The sequence below is a fragment of the Rutilus rutilus genome (assembly GCF_951802725.1).
Source record: "Rutilus rutilus genome assembly, chromosome: 1".
Classification (NCBI taxonomy): domain Eukaryota; kingdom Metazoa; phylum Chordata; class Actinopteri; order Cypriniformes; family Leuciscidae; genus Rutilus; species Rutilus rutilus.
The window spans coordinates 40,363,175-40,382,781 of NC_140209.1; the positions used below are offsets into that span (position 1 = coordinate 40,363,175).

The window sequence follows — 19,607 nt, forward strand, 5'->3', positions numbered from 1 at the left end:
TTGAATCAGGAGTAGGCCTAATAGAAATACTGTTCTGCTTACTGTTTGTCTTCTGTTCCCTTTGAGTAAGTTTTTAAATACAGTGGCCTTGTCTTAAGTCAGCATGGGCCATTTTGATGCTCCTTTGTATCACTTTAACCTCTGTTGACATTATGGCAAAATAGGAGCTTGATATGACTCTTTCCCTCTCTGCATTCATCTATGTGTATTTAACCATGAGGAGGATGTTGGGGCGGATACCAAGCAGTGGAATGTGAAGAAGGTGATTCTTGCCTTGACCTGGCTAAATGGAAAGAAGGAGGGGACGCAAACAGTTTTAAATGAACCGAGGATGTAGTCTGTGTGCCATTAGAGGTGGAGGCTTTGTGTGTGTCCTCACCGGGTGCAGTGTAACGGCAGTATGAACAGGGAAATATGACTCTATTCAGACAGCCTTCTTCATTGGAAAAGTGTTGTTGCCACATGCCTGCCATCTGTTCTCAGAATGCTTAATCAGAGCAGAGAGAGCTAATTCAGCTGCTTGAACACACTCCTCATTCAGGTGAGAGTGTTGTTAAGAGGTGCATGGAGCTCCATTTAGCCTCTTTCCATGCTGAAAGAGTGTTTTAGTTGTTCGGTTTGTTTTTCCAGTCTATTCTGTCAAAAGGAAGCTCAAGAGTGCAATCCAGTCAGCATATTTGTACATTGAGATATTTGACTGAACACACGAGATGAAACGATTTTTCAGTACCATTATTTATTGCCTCGTGTTAGAGATTTTTATTTATCAATGCCATATTGGATATTTATTTGTACTTGTATAGATATTACCTTTGCGATCATGTAACACACACTGAAATTTAAATTTAACACTAATCTAACACTGTTAAATATGATATTTGGCAAATCTCAAAATTAATTTCTTTATAACTATTTATTTACATATCTACAATTTATGTAGCTTTTATTTAGGCTTTTTTTTTTTTTTTTTACTGAAATGCCTAGAATTTTTAAATCTGACAATGTATTGGTTATTTGAAAGAATTGTAATCTTGTGTAACTGTATTTGTGCATCTAAATTTTAGTTTTTAGTGATTTATTTCATAATAATTTATTTTAATTGTTTATTTATTTAGACAAAACAGTATATAATTTTAAAATCTGTCCATCAATATCATTGAATCAATGATGGTTTTAATGCACGTACTTTATGTAAATAACTTGAATAACTTGACAACTTGGTTGTCTATTCTCTGTGTTGAAAGAGATGGATTCTCATCTCTTTCATCACCTCATCACAGTCAAGGTGAGACATTAGACTGAACCGGTGAGTAGAAAGAGATGTTTGATATCCTGTGTGTGAACACCTTCTAAATGTTTCAGTTACTTTTCAAAACAAGTTTCTGTGCTGCTGTTTGCCCTAGCATACCTGTAATGTATTGTAACATTGGAGAGTCTCTGGGGAAGAGCGGGTCTTTTGTGAAGCGAAGGAATCCAGTGGCTGTGGGTCTGTTGGCTTGACGCCCTGACAGGGTGGAGAGGAGCCGACAGGCTTTCTGAATAACTGTACCGAACCCTGAGAAGCTGCCAGTGGATCAAGTTACTGACTGGAAGAAATTGTAACTGCTTTGTCTGCTGGAAGGACTCGCTGATCCATGGGGCTCGCTATGGGGCCCGCTGAAGAGGTACACTCTGGGGCTCCATTGACTTCTGTTGAAGTGTTGTTGCACCTTCCATATAAAAGAAAAGTCTTACAAACATCATGTGTTGTTGTCTTTCACTGCTAGCATGATGTTTTGATCACCACATGATTATCTTATCACTGAATATGGGTATTTCTCACACAAAGGAAGTAGTTCATGTATTTTTACCATGAAGGAGTCTGGTGGGGGGTTTGTTTTAGACATCAGGTATTTCTTATCTAATTCTTGTGAAGTCTCTTGTGAATGTCCTATGTTACACAATTTTCCCTTTCACCTTGATTTGGCATGCGTTTCCTGTCCAGATCTTTTTTTTTTCTTTTTTTTTACAGCTTCTTTCCAATGTGTCTGCAGCATGATTGGATGGAGATCCGATCATACTGGCTATACTTATGCTGGTTGTGTTAATCGAACAATGTCTGTAATTTACTGAACTTAAAAACATTGAAAGAATGCATTCAAAATTCTTTCTGCCATTTCTTGTCAATACAACTCCTCAGGCATTCACATTTCTTAGTCCATCAAGGTGACGTGTGATTTATCAGCGCAACCGTATTACATATGACTTGCATAGCTGATTTCTCTTCATAAAATGTGGTCAAAATATGTCCCAGATCAAATATGGTTTCAGCGATCTGATCATAATCCATAAACAATGTGCCTTGGCTTCTGTTGTAGTCTAAGTCTAACAGTAACCTGATCCGATCACTGAGGGGTCATACGATTGTTGTACTCTAAATAATGTCAGTAGATAATGTGGAGAAAGGGGCTCTTTCACATGATGGATGCATTTGAGAGAGATGAGAACATTTTTGGCCCAATAATAAGCCTCAGATAAATGGATATTTGTATAAATCGAGAAGTAAAAAATGTGCTAGCTGGCTGCAGGCCGTAGATGAGTTCCCTGTTTATTATGTCTAAGTCCGGCTGTGTAGAAGAACATTCTCTCCAAGAGTGTCTGTGTCAGACTCAGCTTATAAAATACCTTGTAGGGTGAATGCTGTTGATTGCTGTGGAGTGCATATGAGCCTTAAATCAAAATACCCCATGCTATACAGCTCCTCATTGTATCTTCTTTTCATGTCTTCAGGGTCAGAGGTCATTTCCAGCTACAGCAGCAGCAGTAGCAGCAGCAGTAGCATCATGGCAGAGTCTGTTATACAAGAGATGCCCCCGGCCATGTGCCTGGAGAAACCCAGCGTGGACTTTAGCTACGTGGGCATCGATGCCATCCTGGAGCAGATGAGGAGGAAGGCCATGAAACAGGGCTTTGAGCTCAACATCATGGTAGTGGGTGAGTCAACATTTCCAGCGTTGATCTAGAACATACAAGTCAGCTATATTTAAATTAAATAGTTGGACTGTAATGTGATGCTGGACTCTAGGCAGTTCATTTTCCTCGATAGCTTTATTTTAGACATTTTAAAGTCTAAAATGTTATTTTAATCCCCCAACATTGGTCATTTTAATAATAGCTTTGCTATTAAAAGAGATCTGTAATTTAGGCATTTGGTGAGACTGTTTTTAAAAATAATAAAGTGGAAGTGCCATAAATTCTAATTGTAGAGATGCATTTAATTACTTCAACCTTTAATAAAACAAGCTTTTGGTAATCAAAGCTTACATTTTCGATTAACACTTCCAACAAATGGCCACATTAAATGCCACAAGTCAGACTGTGTTATTCCACGTGCATTTTTATGTTCGTTCTTACATGTTAGTTTATTTTTTGCCTGTATGCATTTGTTCATGTTTTTTCTTATGGCTCATTGCAGCGTATCAATGTTTGTATTTTAGTCCATTAGATGCAGTGTTAATGATAATGAGATTTATTAGATTCACATGTACAAAAGTGAAAGAATAACATCTACTGAAATTAAACTGATACTCATGAACTGATTCACTGATTGTTCTTCTAGTGCTCTTAATGTGTTATTTGTTGTTAGCTTACGTTAAGAGAAAAGGTAATGGTTAACAATACTTGACAGGCCATATATTTTAGGAGACTGAAATACCCCGAACCAGTTAAGCGCAAGTCACCTGTCAAGAAATGTTCCGCTCAGAGTTCAGTTAAAACACAGATGGATCTGATAGTGACAAACGGTAATGCTGTTCATCAGGATGTGTTAGCAGTGAAATACTAGGTTAATTGTAGACTTTAGGTTAGGGGTTAGTATTTGTTTCAGTGTTGTGTTGGCAAGTTTGCGCTGAAAGGGATAATTCACCCAAAAATTAAGATTCTGTCATTATTTACTCACCCCCAAGTTGTTCCAAACCTGTATTAATTTCTTTCTTCTGCTTATGATTCAATCTTCACATTTCCACAATAAACTGAGAAATGCTTACCTGTGCAGAAGTTGCCGCAACTGTAATAGTTGCCAAGGTGTTGCTATGCTGTTTCTGAGGTGGTCTTCAGGGTGTTGCTATGCTGTTTCTGAGGTGGTCTTCAGGGTGTTGCTATGCTGTTTCTTGGGTGGTCTTAGGGTTTTTAGCACATTGCTACAACATAGCTCAGTTGTTCTGGGTGATTGCTATAGTGTTTCTATTTGAGCCAAGTAAGAACAGCCCAACATTGATACTCTAGTCTAGTCCCTAGATTAGTCTGTGTGATTATTTTCACCCTTATTTATTGTTCATCAAATCAGTCAAATCAAGTTCAACATGAAGCAATTGAGCTATTTAAGTATGAGCTCATAGTGATGTTTACATTACAAACATAACTAATTAGCAATAAGCCACAAGAGGCCACACAATTTTTGCAGTAATTCTGCAGCAATATGAGAACCAACCAATGTTCAATTAAGATTACATTTATTAAAGTTCACAATAAACAATTATTGTGTTGGGTATTGCAGTTCTTTAACCTAACTGTATATTGCTTATGGCCAAGCAACATAGCAACTTGGTGCAATAATATTAATAATATACAACTGACGTCAGTGACGTGCAATCATGCATGCACAATCATGCATTATGGATGTGGCTCATCCAATGAGATTTTAGAGTCAAAACTATACTGTTGTTTTGCTTTTGATCACAGAGCAAACATGAAGTTGCTGAAGTCTTACAGTTTGCTTATGAAAATGGGTTAATGGGTTAATAACTTGAGACCGGTGAAGTCTGAAATGAGAAAATAAGAATGTAAATTAGGGAAAGACGTGTTTTGAGTAATGTGTTAAGGGCATCACCTGGTGGTATTTTTCTGTTTCAGCATTAGTGTCCCAGAAGACTCCATTCCTCTATTAAACTTCTGATGATTTATATGGAGTTTACAAGAGGAAATGATTACAAGCTCTGTCTAAGATAGCAAAATGAACCTGTATCTACAAGGCTGCAGCTGGGTTCTCACATGTGGCTCTTTGGGTCAATGTGGCCAAACCTGCTGTTGACTTAACCCAGTCAGAGCGGAGAGAGCCAACCCTCGGGATCAGCATTGCCGTTCCCAGCTGCAGCCCATTTATTCTGACTCCTGTCTCTCATTCCATCACATGTTCCTGAAGAAGGTGTCTGAAACCTGAAAAGTGCTACCTTTGTAGGCAGTATACGGGGGTAGGAAAGCACATCTGATCCAATGTCAGCAAAAAAATGTATAGTGATAATTTTTTGGGCCATATTGCCCACCCCTAGCGATGGGATTGGATGACAGGGTGTTTAGAGAGAGAAAATGTGCAGCCCTGCCCCGTACAGAAAGGAAAAGGCCCTCATTACTAGTGTGATGAACCCAAGGCTGACGGATGTGGGCTAGCGGAGGGGTAAAGAAAACCACAGCTAAACACAAGCTCCTGTTAGCAAAAGCCAAAGGAATGATAGTTTCATTCAAACCACAGGACAGCCTGAGTGGAAGCATCACTTGTGATCTGTGAATGAATGAGACCTACCGGGTATATAAACAATATTCAACTTCCTTGGAAGTTTTCGGGGTTTAATGTTTTACGTTGAATTTATTTATAATTCTTTTACTTGACAGTGACAATTATCAAAAGAATAATGCATAATTCTTTTACTTGGTCCTCCATGAGTGCGACCAAAGGAGAAACCACAATGACCGCAGGGTTTTCATTGCGTCCCATCTTCTTAGCGACCATCGGAGCCAGCTGATAAATTAAACTTTTGCCGAATCCCGTAGGAAGGACGGCAAACACATCTTTCCAATCGACAAATGCCTTGATTGCGGTTCTCTGTTCGTCTTTTAAAATGAATGCACTGTCGATTTTTTTTATAACAGACGCGATAGCCGAATCTAAACATCTCAATTCTCCAGCTGCAGTCATCTTTGTTGAAAACCAATTCAACCCAAGCGCTCTTTGATGACGTGGGTGATTACGTAACCGCAGATCATCTGTCCATCATCGATTAAAGCCCACCCTGGCAATTTGATTGCCTTCTGGGAGCCGAGCATAATTACTCCTCAACGGATCGAGTCCAGACCGAACTTCCTGACCACAAAATTTTGTGGGCGGGGTTTGGGCTGGCACCCAGGCTATAATCTTTGATCACCAAGATGACATAAAAAAAAAAATCATTTTTCTCCAAATGCTAAAGCCTGCCCACAAGTTGTTCAGTGTTTTCCCACGGGATTTTGTGAGACTGTGGTGGGTGGCAATAATAGCGATAATATTGTTATAATTTTATTACTATGATAGTAATGGACATATACAGTATATTGTAAAACAAATGCACTGAAAAATAAATTAAACTTTTATAATTAGTTTTGTCCTAATTTCTATACATGCAAGAGTTAAACGTGAGCTTTTATTTTGACGGAAACTGCAATCAAGCTTTTATTTTGCTGAAAAAAACTAGTTTACAAACGCATATCATTACAAATGTTGTGAAACACTGTAATCGTCAACCATGCAAATGTGAAAATAACGCGTAACTGCGTTTCCAAATGCACACTAAACTCAGCACATGCACAGATGGAGTTCACTGCATTCATTCACTGTGAATCAGTATTGAGAATCGAACCTGTGGAGCTGATCAAGTGCTGATCACGTGGGCGAAGTGTGCACTTCTCTTTGCACAGCACAAACAGCCTTATCGCTCTTTCGATTTTAGTTTGTTTGACAGCAATGGCGTAAAACACGACATTAAAGACCTTTTATGTTGTTATGAGGAGTTGAAATATATTTTGGTGCCGCCACAGTCTAATTAATGAATGGGAAGCACTGAAATCTATTTGTGGTGGTCAATGTTGATTTTGTGGCGGGCCACCACAAACAAATAAATGTATGGGAAACACTGATTGGTTACAAGGTAGTTTGTGACGTCAGAAACACTAGCGATTTCAAACCGTGTTTTTTGAGACGGTCTTTGGTTCACTGCAGTTTTAGGGAGAAAATACTCAGCAATATTGTTGACTTATGAATTTGCACATGGTTTGTCTTGAAGCATATTAAAAAACACCACATAGACATATAAACAACATTAAATAGGCTACTTGATTTTCACCACAGGGGGTCTTTAAAATAAAATAAAATAATTTCCTCTTTCTGCATTTCACCTTTTCTCTAGCTTGTGTACTAATATAGATTATAATTAAAACTTATTGACTCGTATGGCTTTAAGCCATTGTTATGTAGCTTTGTGTTGATGTGCAAGCAACTTATTTCATCCCCACAGGATGATACTGCCACCACCACACTTTACAGTTGGGACGGTGTGTTTGTGATGATAGGCAGCGTTTGGCTTGCTCTAAATGTGGTTTGGTCTGACGGCCAAAAAATGGCTCAATTTTGGTCTCATGAAACCATTGAAGCTTCTTCCAGCTGGATGCAGAGTCTCCCACATGCCGTATGGCACAATGCAGACGAGATGCCATGTGACATTTTTGAACAGTGGCTTTCTCTTCACCACCCTCCCATCAAACTGTGAAGCTTTTTCAGTCACTGAAGCTGAATTCTCAAGTCTCATTGACTCATACTCTCATACTCTAGAAAGATTTACAGTTGTGCCGTGATATTTCTATTTCTATATAGAAGTTTGTTTTATTTGAGATAGTTTGTATAGATCTATTTACATTTTTACATTAAAGAGAAGTAATTAGTCAAGTGTTTAGTGCCGTTTTGAAATCACTGAAGTGTATATTCTTGTATCTCTGTTTCTTGTAGTCTGTGCTCTCTTGCAATCCTGCGTAGACAGCTTTTGAAATTTAAATTTTTGATTTTAAAATACTAGGCATTATACACTTGTGAACTTTGAAACTTACAGATACTTAAAAAAAAAAAAACCTGGCCATCACACACTAAATGACTGAGAATCACACACTAAAAGACTTTCAAGTCATTCTTAACACAACAAACTCATGAAGAAACATGTGCCTCATTGCAATGAGATGCATGACAAATGAAAACAGTGTGTTATTAAATTGGCTCATTATATCAAACCCCTCAGACTGGATGGAATCACGCTATGGGTAAAATCTGTCAACTCTGACTGGCCAAAATCAGCAAAATGGCTCTGACTTTCAGCAGCCAGCGCTAACTCATCCAGACTTCAACTGAGGGCAAAACTCTGAGCAAAATGAGTGTAGTGTATTGCAGCCTTTAGTTAATGGGTTGGTAATGTGTATTGTTCTGCATGTGTACAGGTCAGAGTGGTTTAGGGAAGTCCACACTGATGAACACGCTCTTCAAGTCAAAGGTGAGCCGTAAGTCTTTCCTGGGCACGGCTGAGGAGAAGATCCCTAAAACCATCGAGATCAAGTCCATCAGTCATGGTAAGGCTGCACAGCTGGATTTTCTATTTTCTATGATTGTCTATTAGCGTGTCATTCATACGTACATTTATGTATGGCCATTCAGCCATTTTGATCTTGAGTTCAAAGCATGTAATCTGCCACTGGAATGCAATAAAGTATATTAATTTCATTTCAGATGTCGAGGAGAAAGGAGTTCGAATGAAGCTGACAGTCATAGACACACCAGGGTTTGGCGACCAGATCAATAATGAGAATTGGTAAAGACCGTTTGTTTGTTTGTGACCTTAGTTTTAATATGCTGTAAAATTCACTCAGTTTAGTCAGCATATCTTCTGTGAAATATAAATGACAGTCTAAAGCAGTTCTGTTAGTGTTGGCGGTATAGTTTTGTTCTGGGCACGCTCCATTTATGAAGCCATGCTTGGATGCAGAACAGCATTCAAACTCCCAAAAATAAAACACCTCTAACCATCAAAGTGATGGTGACCCAACCACCAGGTTCTGAAACAAATGCTCCAAACAAGCCAGGTGTGAAAATGCCCTTAGAGACACTTTAGGGGAAAAGTGTCATTACATTACTCTCTCTCTCTCTCTTTTCAACAGTTGGCAGCCCATAATGAAATTTATCAATGACCAGTATGAGCAGTACTTGCAGGAAGAGATCAATATTGACAGGAAGAAGAGGATCCCAGACTCACGAGTGCACTGCTGCATATACTTCATACCACCCACAGGACACTGGTTAGTAAACATACATCTTATGTACTTTTTAGAAGTGGCATTATGAACTTGAAACAGATTTACCTAAACACTGGATGTGTGTTTGAATACTCAAACCGTGTGTAAGGATCACCCTGAATGCCTTGTGCTGCCTATACCGCATGTCTAGTAACTAATATCAGTTGTTAGCATGAATAAGTTTTGTACATGTGTGCATTTATTCAAATGTTGCCTGCCTAATGAGGTTATGTTCAGTAAGGGGAAAACTGGTGGAAAAGGATGGTTAAGAAAGTCAGGGCCTCCAGAGGGCAGTACTGTTCCAAGTGATGTTCAATAGTTACAATTGTTTTCAACATTGATATTAATAGTAGATGTTTCTTGAGCACCAAATCAGCATATGGAGTGGTGCAAGTATGACGTCAGAACCCGTTTTTATAGTGGGGTTTTTAAATTTTTGAGTAAAATAAAGCCTGTGGTACACATCTTGTCGATACTTTGACATTTTGTTCTACAACTTAAACTGCACACACTCACACCAATACTGTCTTAGCTAGTAAACATACGTTTTCAAAAATAATAAATAACAGCTTCAAATTCACGTTTTCGCTATGAGTGTGCAGTTACATTGTAGAACAAAACGTTAAAGTATCATCAAGTTATGCTTGTAAAATTGATGTTGAGTAGAGTCACCACACTTCTTATTTTTACAAGACCTTGTATAACACATTACTGCCTGACCTCTGGCTGGAAGGGCAGGTTTTAAACAATGTGACTCTTACAGAAACATTTAGCAATCCAAACAGCATTTTTAAACTTAATTTCAGTACTTGGTTCTTTGGGATATTAAACATTTTATAGAATGAAATACTGTTTGCCCTCCTGAGCAGCTACTGTTTACATCAGGGATTTGTAGTCACTATTTACCATTTGCAGATTTCCTTTTCACATCTAATAACATTGTTGTGCCAAATTAAGTGGGTGGTCTGTTCTGTTTGTCTCTGATGGAGAATCATTGTGTATGCTTGTGTTTTTATAGCTGTTGTTGGACAGCATGAGTCTCTCCAGACATTTTGAAATATTTCTCATTCACTACAGGAGAATTTATAGCGACCTTCAAAATAAAATGTGTAGCCTATATTGAATGTATGTGTTAAATGTGTATACAGTCTGCACAGTTATCCTGAGAGATGCTGGGATGCTTTCTGTCTGACCAACATCTGATAGTGCAGAATAAATATTAAGAGCCTCTGGACTAACAAGTATGAATCAGACCACCTAAATAGAGTTTAGACCAAAATATTGATCTGCTCTGGAAATAAATAATAATAATGTTCCCAACCATTTCTGAAATTCCCTCGAAATTTATCAAATAAAATATAGTAAATATATACACACTTTTTAAAAGCAGTCACTTTATGCTCAAGGCTGCATTTCTTTGATTAAAATACAGTAAAAGAGTGATATTGTGAAATATTATTACAATTATAAAAAATTAAAAATATCTATTTGAATATATTTTAAAATGTTACTTATTCCTGTGATGGCAAAGCTGAGTTTTCAGCATCATTACTCCAGTCTTCACTGTCACATGATCCTTCAGAAATCAGCTGAATATGCTGTTTTCAATGTTGAAAACAGTTTTGCTTAGTATTTAAGCTTGATACATCTTTCAGAATTATTTGATGAATAGGAAGTTCAACATCATTTATTTGAGATATAAATCTTTTGTAACATTATAAATGTCATTACTGTCACTTTTGATCAATTTAATGCATCCTTGCTGAATAAAATAATTAATTTCTTTTAAACAAAAATCTCAGTGACCCAAAGCTTTTGAACGGTATTGTGTATATGTATATATATTCCATGCATTTTCTTGGCACATTATTTATGCACATGAACAAAGCTGTTTGAGTTCCTCTTAAGAGTCCATGTCACCAAAACCTCTGAGACATAAGACCGTGTATTCATTCATCCATTCAACTTATTTTGAAAAAGATCTAAGGACTCTGAACGCACATGCCAACCACACACTCATGGATTTGTTGTGTCCTGATGCCCCCACAGTGTGTGCTGCAGGCCTTTCTGTGGCCCTCTGTGAATGTCTGACTGTTTCATGTCCGTCAAACACTGCAGATGTCACCTCCCAGAAGCTGCATTCTGGCTTTGAACAACTTGGCTAATTAGAGTCGAACAGTCACTCTGGCAGGAGATCTGTGTGCACATTTCTTTTTTCCACTTTTTTCATTTCACATTCAAAGGTCTCCGTTCACCTTCTGTTAATAATCTTTCCATCCACAAGCATCTTTAGAGCATGTCATATCTTAGAGCATGTGCATTTTGGGTGTTTTTCGCCCTCTGGTGGTTAAGTTACGGTCTTGTTAACAGTAATGTAGGTATCGCTGTACATCTATTTTTCCTGTCATTTCCTCAGTCTTAGGCCTTTGGATGTGGAGTTTATGAGACGTCTCAGCAAGGTGGTGAATATCGTTCCTGTCATTGCTAAGGCTGACACCCTGACTCTGGAGGAGAGGGATTTCTTCAAAAAGAAGGTGAGCTCAAATTTGACAGACAGATGAATGCTTAATGTTGTTGCTCTCTTGTTTATGAAGTGAAAAATTGTGCCACTATACTTATTTTTCTATTGTGACAAACTATTTACTGTAGAACAAGCCGTTATTTTGACTGACTGCCATGTTGTACTGCTGGTCATTGTTAAAACGACATGACTTTTTGTCCAGATTTATTCATTTATTCAAAAATTCCATTTATACATAAAGTGGCAAACCAGTGTTTGCTAAGTCTTTTTAGAATTAAAATGTCAGGATGGCCCTGTCCTAATATCATTATAAAGAAAACAAATGAAATTCTTGAAAAGAAAACCTTAAAGTGGTCCTATAATACTTTTTCAACTTTAGTTATTCTGTAATGTTGCTGTTTGAGCATTAAAAAGATCTGCAAGGTTACAAAGCTCAAGTCCACTCCAAATGGAGATATTTTATTTAACAGAACTCACTTTCCAAAAACTACAACAAAAGGCTCGTTTGGACTACAACGCGTTTTTTCCGGATCTTATGAAGTCAAACTGTTCCTCATTTAAATAACCCCCGCCCACGGAATACGCAAAAAAGGGGGACGAGGCCTGGCTGAGCTGCATTATAGAAGACAGTGTTGTCGCGATGTCAATGAGATGCTGTTTTGTCCACCGTTTCCTAAACTCATTTGTTTGACCTTCCTAAGGCTGACGAACTTAAGAGTGGTTAAAATGTATTTTAAACATTGTTCCTGAACATTATAACCCCAACGTTTATCTGTGAGCTGCACATTTTACGGAGAGCATCTTCTAGAACTAAAGAGAGTACAATGCAGTCCTAATTAAAAAAAATAAAATAAAAAAAACATACCACACTGAAACGTCCTGTGAAATCTGTGCCTGCAAAGTCTGTGAATGAAATCCGTTCTGCACAGTCCTCTTGATTGTTAACATTCTTAAGTCTGAATCTGGCTTGAATTGGTTTGAAATTGATGCCATCCTTAATATTTACATCTGAGTAGAGCTCATGGTTATGAAGGGACAATAACAGACAAAATACAATGTGCATCTTTGTGCAGTGAGCCCCGGTAGGATAATATGAATGCCACAAGTCGATGCATTGATGTGTGAAAGAACTGGTAAAGGCTGTCATGTTGTTACTCTAGCTGTAGTTGGCAAACTGAGTCTTTTTCTTCCCTAGGAGATTTCCCAAATTGCAGTTGGCGTCTCTAAAGCTTCTACAGAAACACTGCTTCCCTGTGAAATCACTAATGCAGTTTTATTTATGACGGGATGGTGGATTACTTAATATGCATGGCAAAAAAAAAAAAAACACGGACTGTCTTGGAAGTCCTAAACTTTTTGATTATTCTGAAACAAAGCCACAGTGGACTTGTTTATGCAGTTTTAGAGCAGTGGATTGAAGCTGAAATGACACATGGTATGATGAAGTGTAGGTAAGAAACATCTGTTCTGGGGTTGTTAGTGGCGTTTCACATAGCAGTAAGAAAGCGCTCGCCAACCTCAACGGCTCCTTGTGCTTTTGCTGGCGTGCCTCTTACAGGAAGAACACATGCTGTTTGGAACACAGACATGGATCTTTCTCTGTTTTGGAGAAATCTCCTGAAAGATTCCAAAAACGTCTCTCAGTTCAACTTTCATGGAAAAAATTAGAATGTCACAATATTGACGTATTAAAGATTTTTCGATATTAGCAGTGTTTCTAAAGACTACATGGATTTTCTTTATCCATTTTGTTTATAATTTTCTCCTGAAGCACTTAACTGTTTTCATTTTGTGTAGATCAGGGAAGAGCTTCGAGCCAATGGGATTGACGTCTATCCACAGAAAGAGTTCGATGAGGATGCGGAGGACAGAACAATCAATGAGAAAATAAGAGTGAGTTTGCACTACACTTAGAAAAGCATCCATACCGTAATTCATTAAAAACATTGCAATATTATCTGTATCCTTCCTTTTTCCCTTAGGAGATGATTCCTTTTGCAGTAGTAGGAAGTGACCAGGAATACCAGGTCAATGGGAGAAGACTCTTAGGAAGGAAAACAAAATGGGGAACTATTGAAGGTAGTGTGACTCTTTGGTCTCTAAACCTCTTTAGAGAAGAGAGAGAGAGAAAGTGATTAGCAGACTATGCAGACAGCAACGTTCCAAAATCACATCAAGGGAGCTCATTAACCACAGACACACAGCTATGAATCAAACATCAGAAAGCCTTATCTAATGAAGACCCACTCAGAAGACCATTATGAGTGCGTCATTTTGACTGTGAGTCAGCAAGCTGCTGGACTGTTAAAATGTCTTCATCACGAGTTCCTGCAGCTTATAATCATTCGTTATTACTTCTATATTCTTTGATAAATAGAAAGATCAGAAGAATAGCATTTATGTAGAATATAAATCTTTTGCATCATTGTAAATGTCATATATTATATTATATTATATTATATTATATTATATTATATTATATTATATTATATTATATTATATTATGTTATGTTATATTATATTATATTATATTATTGTCTTTTTCACGGACTGTGATGAAGCATTTACAGTTATCAACATTGCAAATCTATCAACAAAGAAAATATATTTATATTATTATACACATTTATAACGCTATGCTTTGTTGTATTATCTTGGCAGTAAATTATAAAAAATAATAATAATAAAATGAATGCTGCTGCGAGAGTTTTCCTAATACAGTGGCTGAGGGACTGATGGCAAATTTGACATCTTGCTTTCTTCTAACTGCTGTAATCAATCCCTCTTTTGGAAACTTGTGGAAACGCTATCACAGTTTTTCTCTTTTGCTTTTAGAGCAAATACAAATATAAAAATGATCGTCTCCCATTCATCGCTATAGAAGTTTGATGACTTCCACTTCTGAAAAATGTGAAAAGGGTCTATTGTTGATGTGCTTAGCTGCTCACAAAGTAAAACTCTTAAATTTTTGGTGAGCTGTTTTGAGAGTCAAATGACTCTGTAATTATCCTGTAATCTTTTTGAAGAGCTTGACTCCTCTTATTAAAGTCTCTTTGAAAACCTTTCATTTCCTGTACTGGATGTCTGCTCCATGGTGGCTTCCTCTGTCTCATTGATATGTGAGTTTGACATAATCTATAATTCATAAAAAAAAAATTCACATCCATGCATTTGTCAAGCTCTCATGGTAATCTTTCAGGAAGACTTCGGTTTAAATGGAATTACTATAGACTGGGGGGGTTGTCTTATCTCTGTCCACCGCTTTACCTAGTGAACAAGTGGTCTTTGCTTTTTATATTGCTCCAGTTGGCTAGAGAGGAAGAACTTTCTAATAAATCTAATAAGTGTTCTTTACTTTCTATTTTTAACTCTATATCTGTTGCGTTTTGTTGTCTATAGTTGAGAATATTGCCCACTGTGAGTTTGCCTACCTGCGGGACCTCCTTATAAGGTCAGTGGATTAAGTCTATGCCTGTTTTTTAACAAATAGTATTACAGTATACCCTTGTAGAACTGTGATTAATTGTGTTAAATGTGCCCTAGTAGTGCACTTCAAATCTTAAAAGTTTTTTTTAAACTACTTCCAGATAATAAAATATGAATTAAATAAAAGTACACGGTCATGACTTTTTCTTAACATACTTAAGTACACTAAAAAAAGTGCACCTTGTAATGTCAAATTACTTTTTAAAAGTACATTTTAAATCATGTTTTAATATTTTGTCATACTTCAAAGAAGCTGTTGACTAACTTACTATAGCACATATTACTTGATTATAATTTTAACTGTAGTGTGTTACCTAATTTAAACTTTAAATGTAATAAATTGTTACTTGATCATTACACATGTATTGAAATACAAGTTGCAATAAAAATGACATTTAAGTATGTTTTAGTTTATCATACAATCCTTATCAGGACATTCAGCAGTGCTCTTTAAAACATATTTCAAAGACAATAGATGTAATTATGAAATTACATATAAAGATGAACCTAAGTATTGCAAAAAAGGCACTCTAAAGTTCAGCTAATTGCATTTAATATAAATTTAAACCATAATACATTTTCATTCAATTGCAATTAACATGCAATTAAGTGTCCACAAACAATACATATAGTTTGTTCTAAAATGTATTATTTTAAAGCAGATTATTTCTCTAATAAGTACTCTTTTTAAAAGTATGCTTAAGTGTACTGCTTTTTCACAATTGTACAGCTGCGATTGTTTATCCAAAAATTATTTACTCTCTAATCTCGTTCCAAACCTGTATGACTTTCTTCTGTGGAAAACAAAATATCCATATCCATACAATGAAAGTCCAAATGTTGTTTTGCACCCTTTGACTTCCGTTGGATGGTCCAAAAAAAAAAAAATACTGAGACATTTTTCAGAATATCTTGTTTTGTGTCCCACAAATGAAAGTTGGCCATATGGGTTTGGACCTTTTTTAGGGCTTTAATTGTGAATGTGTTAGTGACGTGCTGGGCTTGTTTTCATCATCATAACTCTGTGATTGGCTCATGTTCTGCAGAACCCACATGCAGAACATTAAAGACATCACCAGCAGCATCCACTACGAGATGTACCGCGTCCGTCGGCTCAACGAGAATAACACTCAGGCAAACGGCCTCGGCGACCACCATCCGGCCTCCCACGAAATCTAGCGCCCCGAAATAAACAACCCCTACTCTCCTGTTCCTCACTCCTCTCCAATCCCCAACCCTCCATTCACCTTACACTCCTTTCCGCCCCCTTCAATCAGCCATGGACCTGAGGTGAAGAGGTCCATCAAGAGAAGCACATAATGACTTTACCTCCAAGCAACTCCAGCACAGTGCTCTTAAACCCTCAAGCCATCTGCACGGGCACTGGAGGGGCGAAGAGGTCAAAAATACAGCCGTTAAAGAGCTTCTCTATATACTGCATGCGTTTGACTCACTCTGTTGATGCTTCAGGTCTGTGCGTGCTGAAGTTGATTACGAGGCAGTTTCTGCTTGGTCAAGCTGTGCAAAAAGCTCTTCACGTGCAGCATCACTCTTCCTTTTCGATATCGCCATGATTATTTTACAGGAAAATGCTCAGAACACTCCTTTTATGTGATTCGTCGAATGCTCTCTTAATATTTATGCTTAATTTTGAGCGAGACAGATAAGAGACAAGGCTAAGTCATCTTTTGAACCTCATTTCCATTCCACTTTATAAAACTACAGGATATCTGATGTCTATACATACAAAGCAAATACTAGTTGCCTACAGCATTGTGGAGAACCTGGTGTGCCATTGTTTCTGCTAATGTTTTCATCAAATCTGTGCAAATAATTACAAGAATATTGGCTCATTGGACCCCCAGTACCATATAAAAACATAGTGATGAGGTTTGGGAGTTGTGTTAGAAAGATTAACTAAATTGAATAGTATTTATGTGGATTAAATGAGATCGTCACATAATTTATACAGACGATCTTATTTATTGCAGAATGTGACCTGAACTGGACAGAGAATAACAGTGTGTTCAATGTATTTTAATGAATCGTTTAATTGTGTGTAAACTGTCCACCTGGTACACTGTTTTTATCAGGCCATATTCAGTGCCATTTATCTTAAACCTTCCAGAACGCCTCGTTCTCTTCCAGTCATGCTGAATATGTGGAAATCTTGTCAGTTTAGGTGTCTTGTTTTTGTCTTAGCCTAGAGGAAAGGGCCTACAGGAGAGGAAACTTTAAGTGCCTTAAAGCTGCCTGCCACGTCTGATGAGGAGCCACTTTTAACACTTTTAAAAGTTCTTCAGGCTTTGTTCTTGTCTGCAAACCCCCTTTATTAATGCTCGTCATTGGGAAAATATCTTTGTTTTGTACTGTGCTGTATATTCATAGTGATAAAATTTTTGTATTGGTATTCAGAGTAACACAAATAACTTTGATATCCTGTTATTTTAAGGAAATAAAGATTTAAATGGTAAATAATTAGTTTGACTCTTTTTATAAATGCAATTGCTCAAATGATGTGGTCCTGGGACAGATTTGTTGATTAATAATGAGTTCTGTTTTCCACTCCATGATATTATTTTCCATCTAGTTACTAAATTAAGTTGTCCGTCAGATTAAATTGCCTGCTTTTATTAAAGCCATATAATTTTGACATTCATTTGACATTTGCTCTTCAACAAGTATATGACAATTGCTTATTTCGAATGCCTCTCTCTATTACTTGCTTTTATTAACAAGGTTATTGTATATTCATTATGTCAGAGACATTATTTGGCTTTTAGCCAATTTTATTTCTATCTGGATCAGTACTGATTATATGGTGTTTTAACAGTTTTTTTTTAAATTATATTTCTAATTTAGTGTAACATGCTCTCATTTCTTCTGGATCCATTCTTCTTTTTTAGCATAGAGATTAACTAAAAATCTGATGCTTTTTTAACTTTAAATGTACAGAATTGATACTCCAGATGCAAGTAATTCATCTTTTTCAGCAGGTGCCATGTACAGTGTTTTAGGTCAATGCTTGGACTCAACAGCTTACTTGAATGAGGTATCTTACAGTAGAGCACAATCACACCTGAAGCACCTGTCCGTATCACACTTCTTGAAGTTTTATTTTATTGCCTTGAAATGTAATTATAGAAATATTTATTATGTTTTGGCCTTTTTTAGGATCATTTAGGTGCTTGGAGTTGATCTTAAACAAGCACCCAGGCATTTCCAGCAAATATCTTATACACTTGTAAATACCAAAGATGCATTTAAAATAATGTCCTCTTTTGCATCATCTTTAACATTGTGATGTGTTGCATATCTGTATTTATGTCCTTCCCCATCCATCTCAAAATGGAGATGCATTCTTATCGCTGTTAAAATGGCACCCCATTTTCTCACCTTTACAGAAACAGATGGTGCCCTGCTTTGCTTGCACCTTATGTCTACACCTCTGCCTCTCAGCTCACAGAACTCTGTTTCCCAGATTCCTTCTTTCCCGTATCTCACGGAATGAGACAGCGGGGCGTCTGTTCCCACTACGGTCTGTTTGCTCTCCCTCCCTCCTGCTCCTCCCTTTATTTGCGCTTTTGCATGTTGCTGTAATTAAATTAATTTGCCATTTGAATGAGCATAGTTTGTGTGTGGACGCCATCTTCATGAAGATGAGAGAGCCCCTTGAGTGCACTTATTACTGGGCAAAGCCCCCACTGTTACAGGGCACTAAACTCTAAAGGTGGCACATTTATTTTGCCCCTGAAGACTTAATTCCTGATCTCTGCTTGATGCACGTGTTTGTATTTGCGGTCACTCTAATTATATGCTGTCTTGTCTCATCTGCGCTTATTTCTTTTGGAAAAATAAATCTGCTTAGCAACTAACAGTTGTCATCTGACCAGCTCCAGCAGTCGAAGACTTCATATTCTGTACAATACAGATAAACTGAATTATTTTTATGTTATGGCCAAATAAAATGCTATACTAATTTGTCTGATGACTCTAAAATCATTTTAAATGCTGTGCTATTATGGCTTGCCACTGTAGATCGTAAAGCCAAACCAGTTGAGAACCACTGGTTGTATAAACTTTCTCCATTCTTTGTCTATGTGTTTGTTTAATTAACTATACTGCGGGAAAAAGCATCAGTCCCGTACGTAGCTTTTTCCTCACATTGAGGAAAGCAATGGGAGGCAACATTTGTTTGGACCACATTAATAAATATCAACACTCAATCTGCGTTGAAAAAAAAAAATGCTTTGATATGTTTGCATGGTGCGAGTATTCATGTAAATACCAAATGTACAGAATATATAGAAGAGGTGTGGGTAATGTTGTCATCATCTAGAGTAGAGACTCGTCTGCATAACCTTTGTTCAACTCTCCTGCGTTTTTTCCCACAATAATCAGCATATGCTCGAGCCGTCCTTGAGGTCTCCTCCGTAGTAATTAGCAGAAAATCAACAGCTCTAGTTTTGACTCCACCTCTCTA

General features: G+C 37.2%; 1 protein-coding gene across 7 annotated transcripts in view; it reads left to right on the forward strand.

The window, feature by feature from the left end:
- The window catches only part of septin9a (septin 9a), a 101,435-nt gene extending 83,839 nt beyond the window's left edge, over nt 1–17,596 (forward strand). For all 7 annotated transcript variants that reach the window (XM_084389840.1, XM_084389839.1, XM_084389842.1 and 4 more), the window contains 9 exons: nt 2,770–2,973; nt 8,269–8,397; nt 8,555–8,636; nt 8,983–9,120; nt 11,534–11,651; nt 13,436–13,531; nt 13,621–13,717; nt 15,038–15,089; nt 16,171–17,596. In XM_084389840.1, the coding sequence (XP_084245966.1) occupies nt 2,770–2,973; nt 8,269–8,397; nt 8,555–8,636; nt 8,983–9,120; nt 11,534–11,651; nt 13,436–13,531; nt 13,621–13,717; nt 15,038–15,089; nt 16,171–16,303 (1,049 nt within the window). In that variant the 3' untranslated portion in view covers nt 16,304–17,596. The remainder of the gene's footprint in view (nt 1–2,769; nt 2,974–8,268; nt 8,398–8,554; nt 8,637–8,982; nt 9,121–11,533; nt 11,652–13,435; nt 13,532–13,620; nt 13,718–15,037; nt 15,090–16,170) is intronic.
- The last annotated feature ends 2,011 nt before the right edge of the window (nt 17,597–19,607 follow it).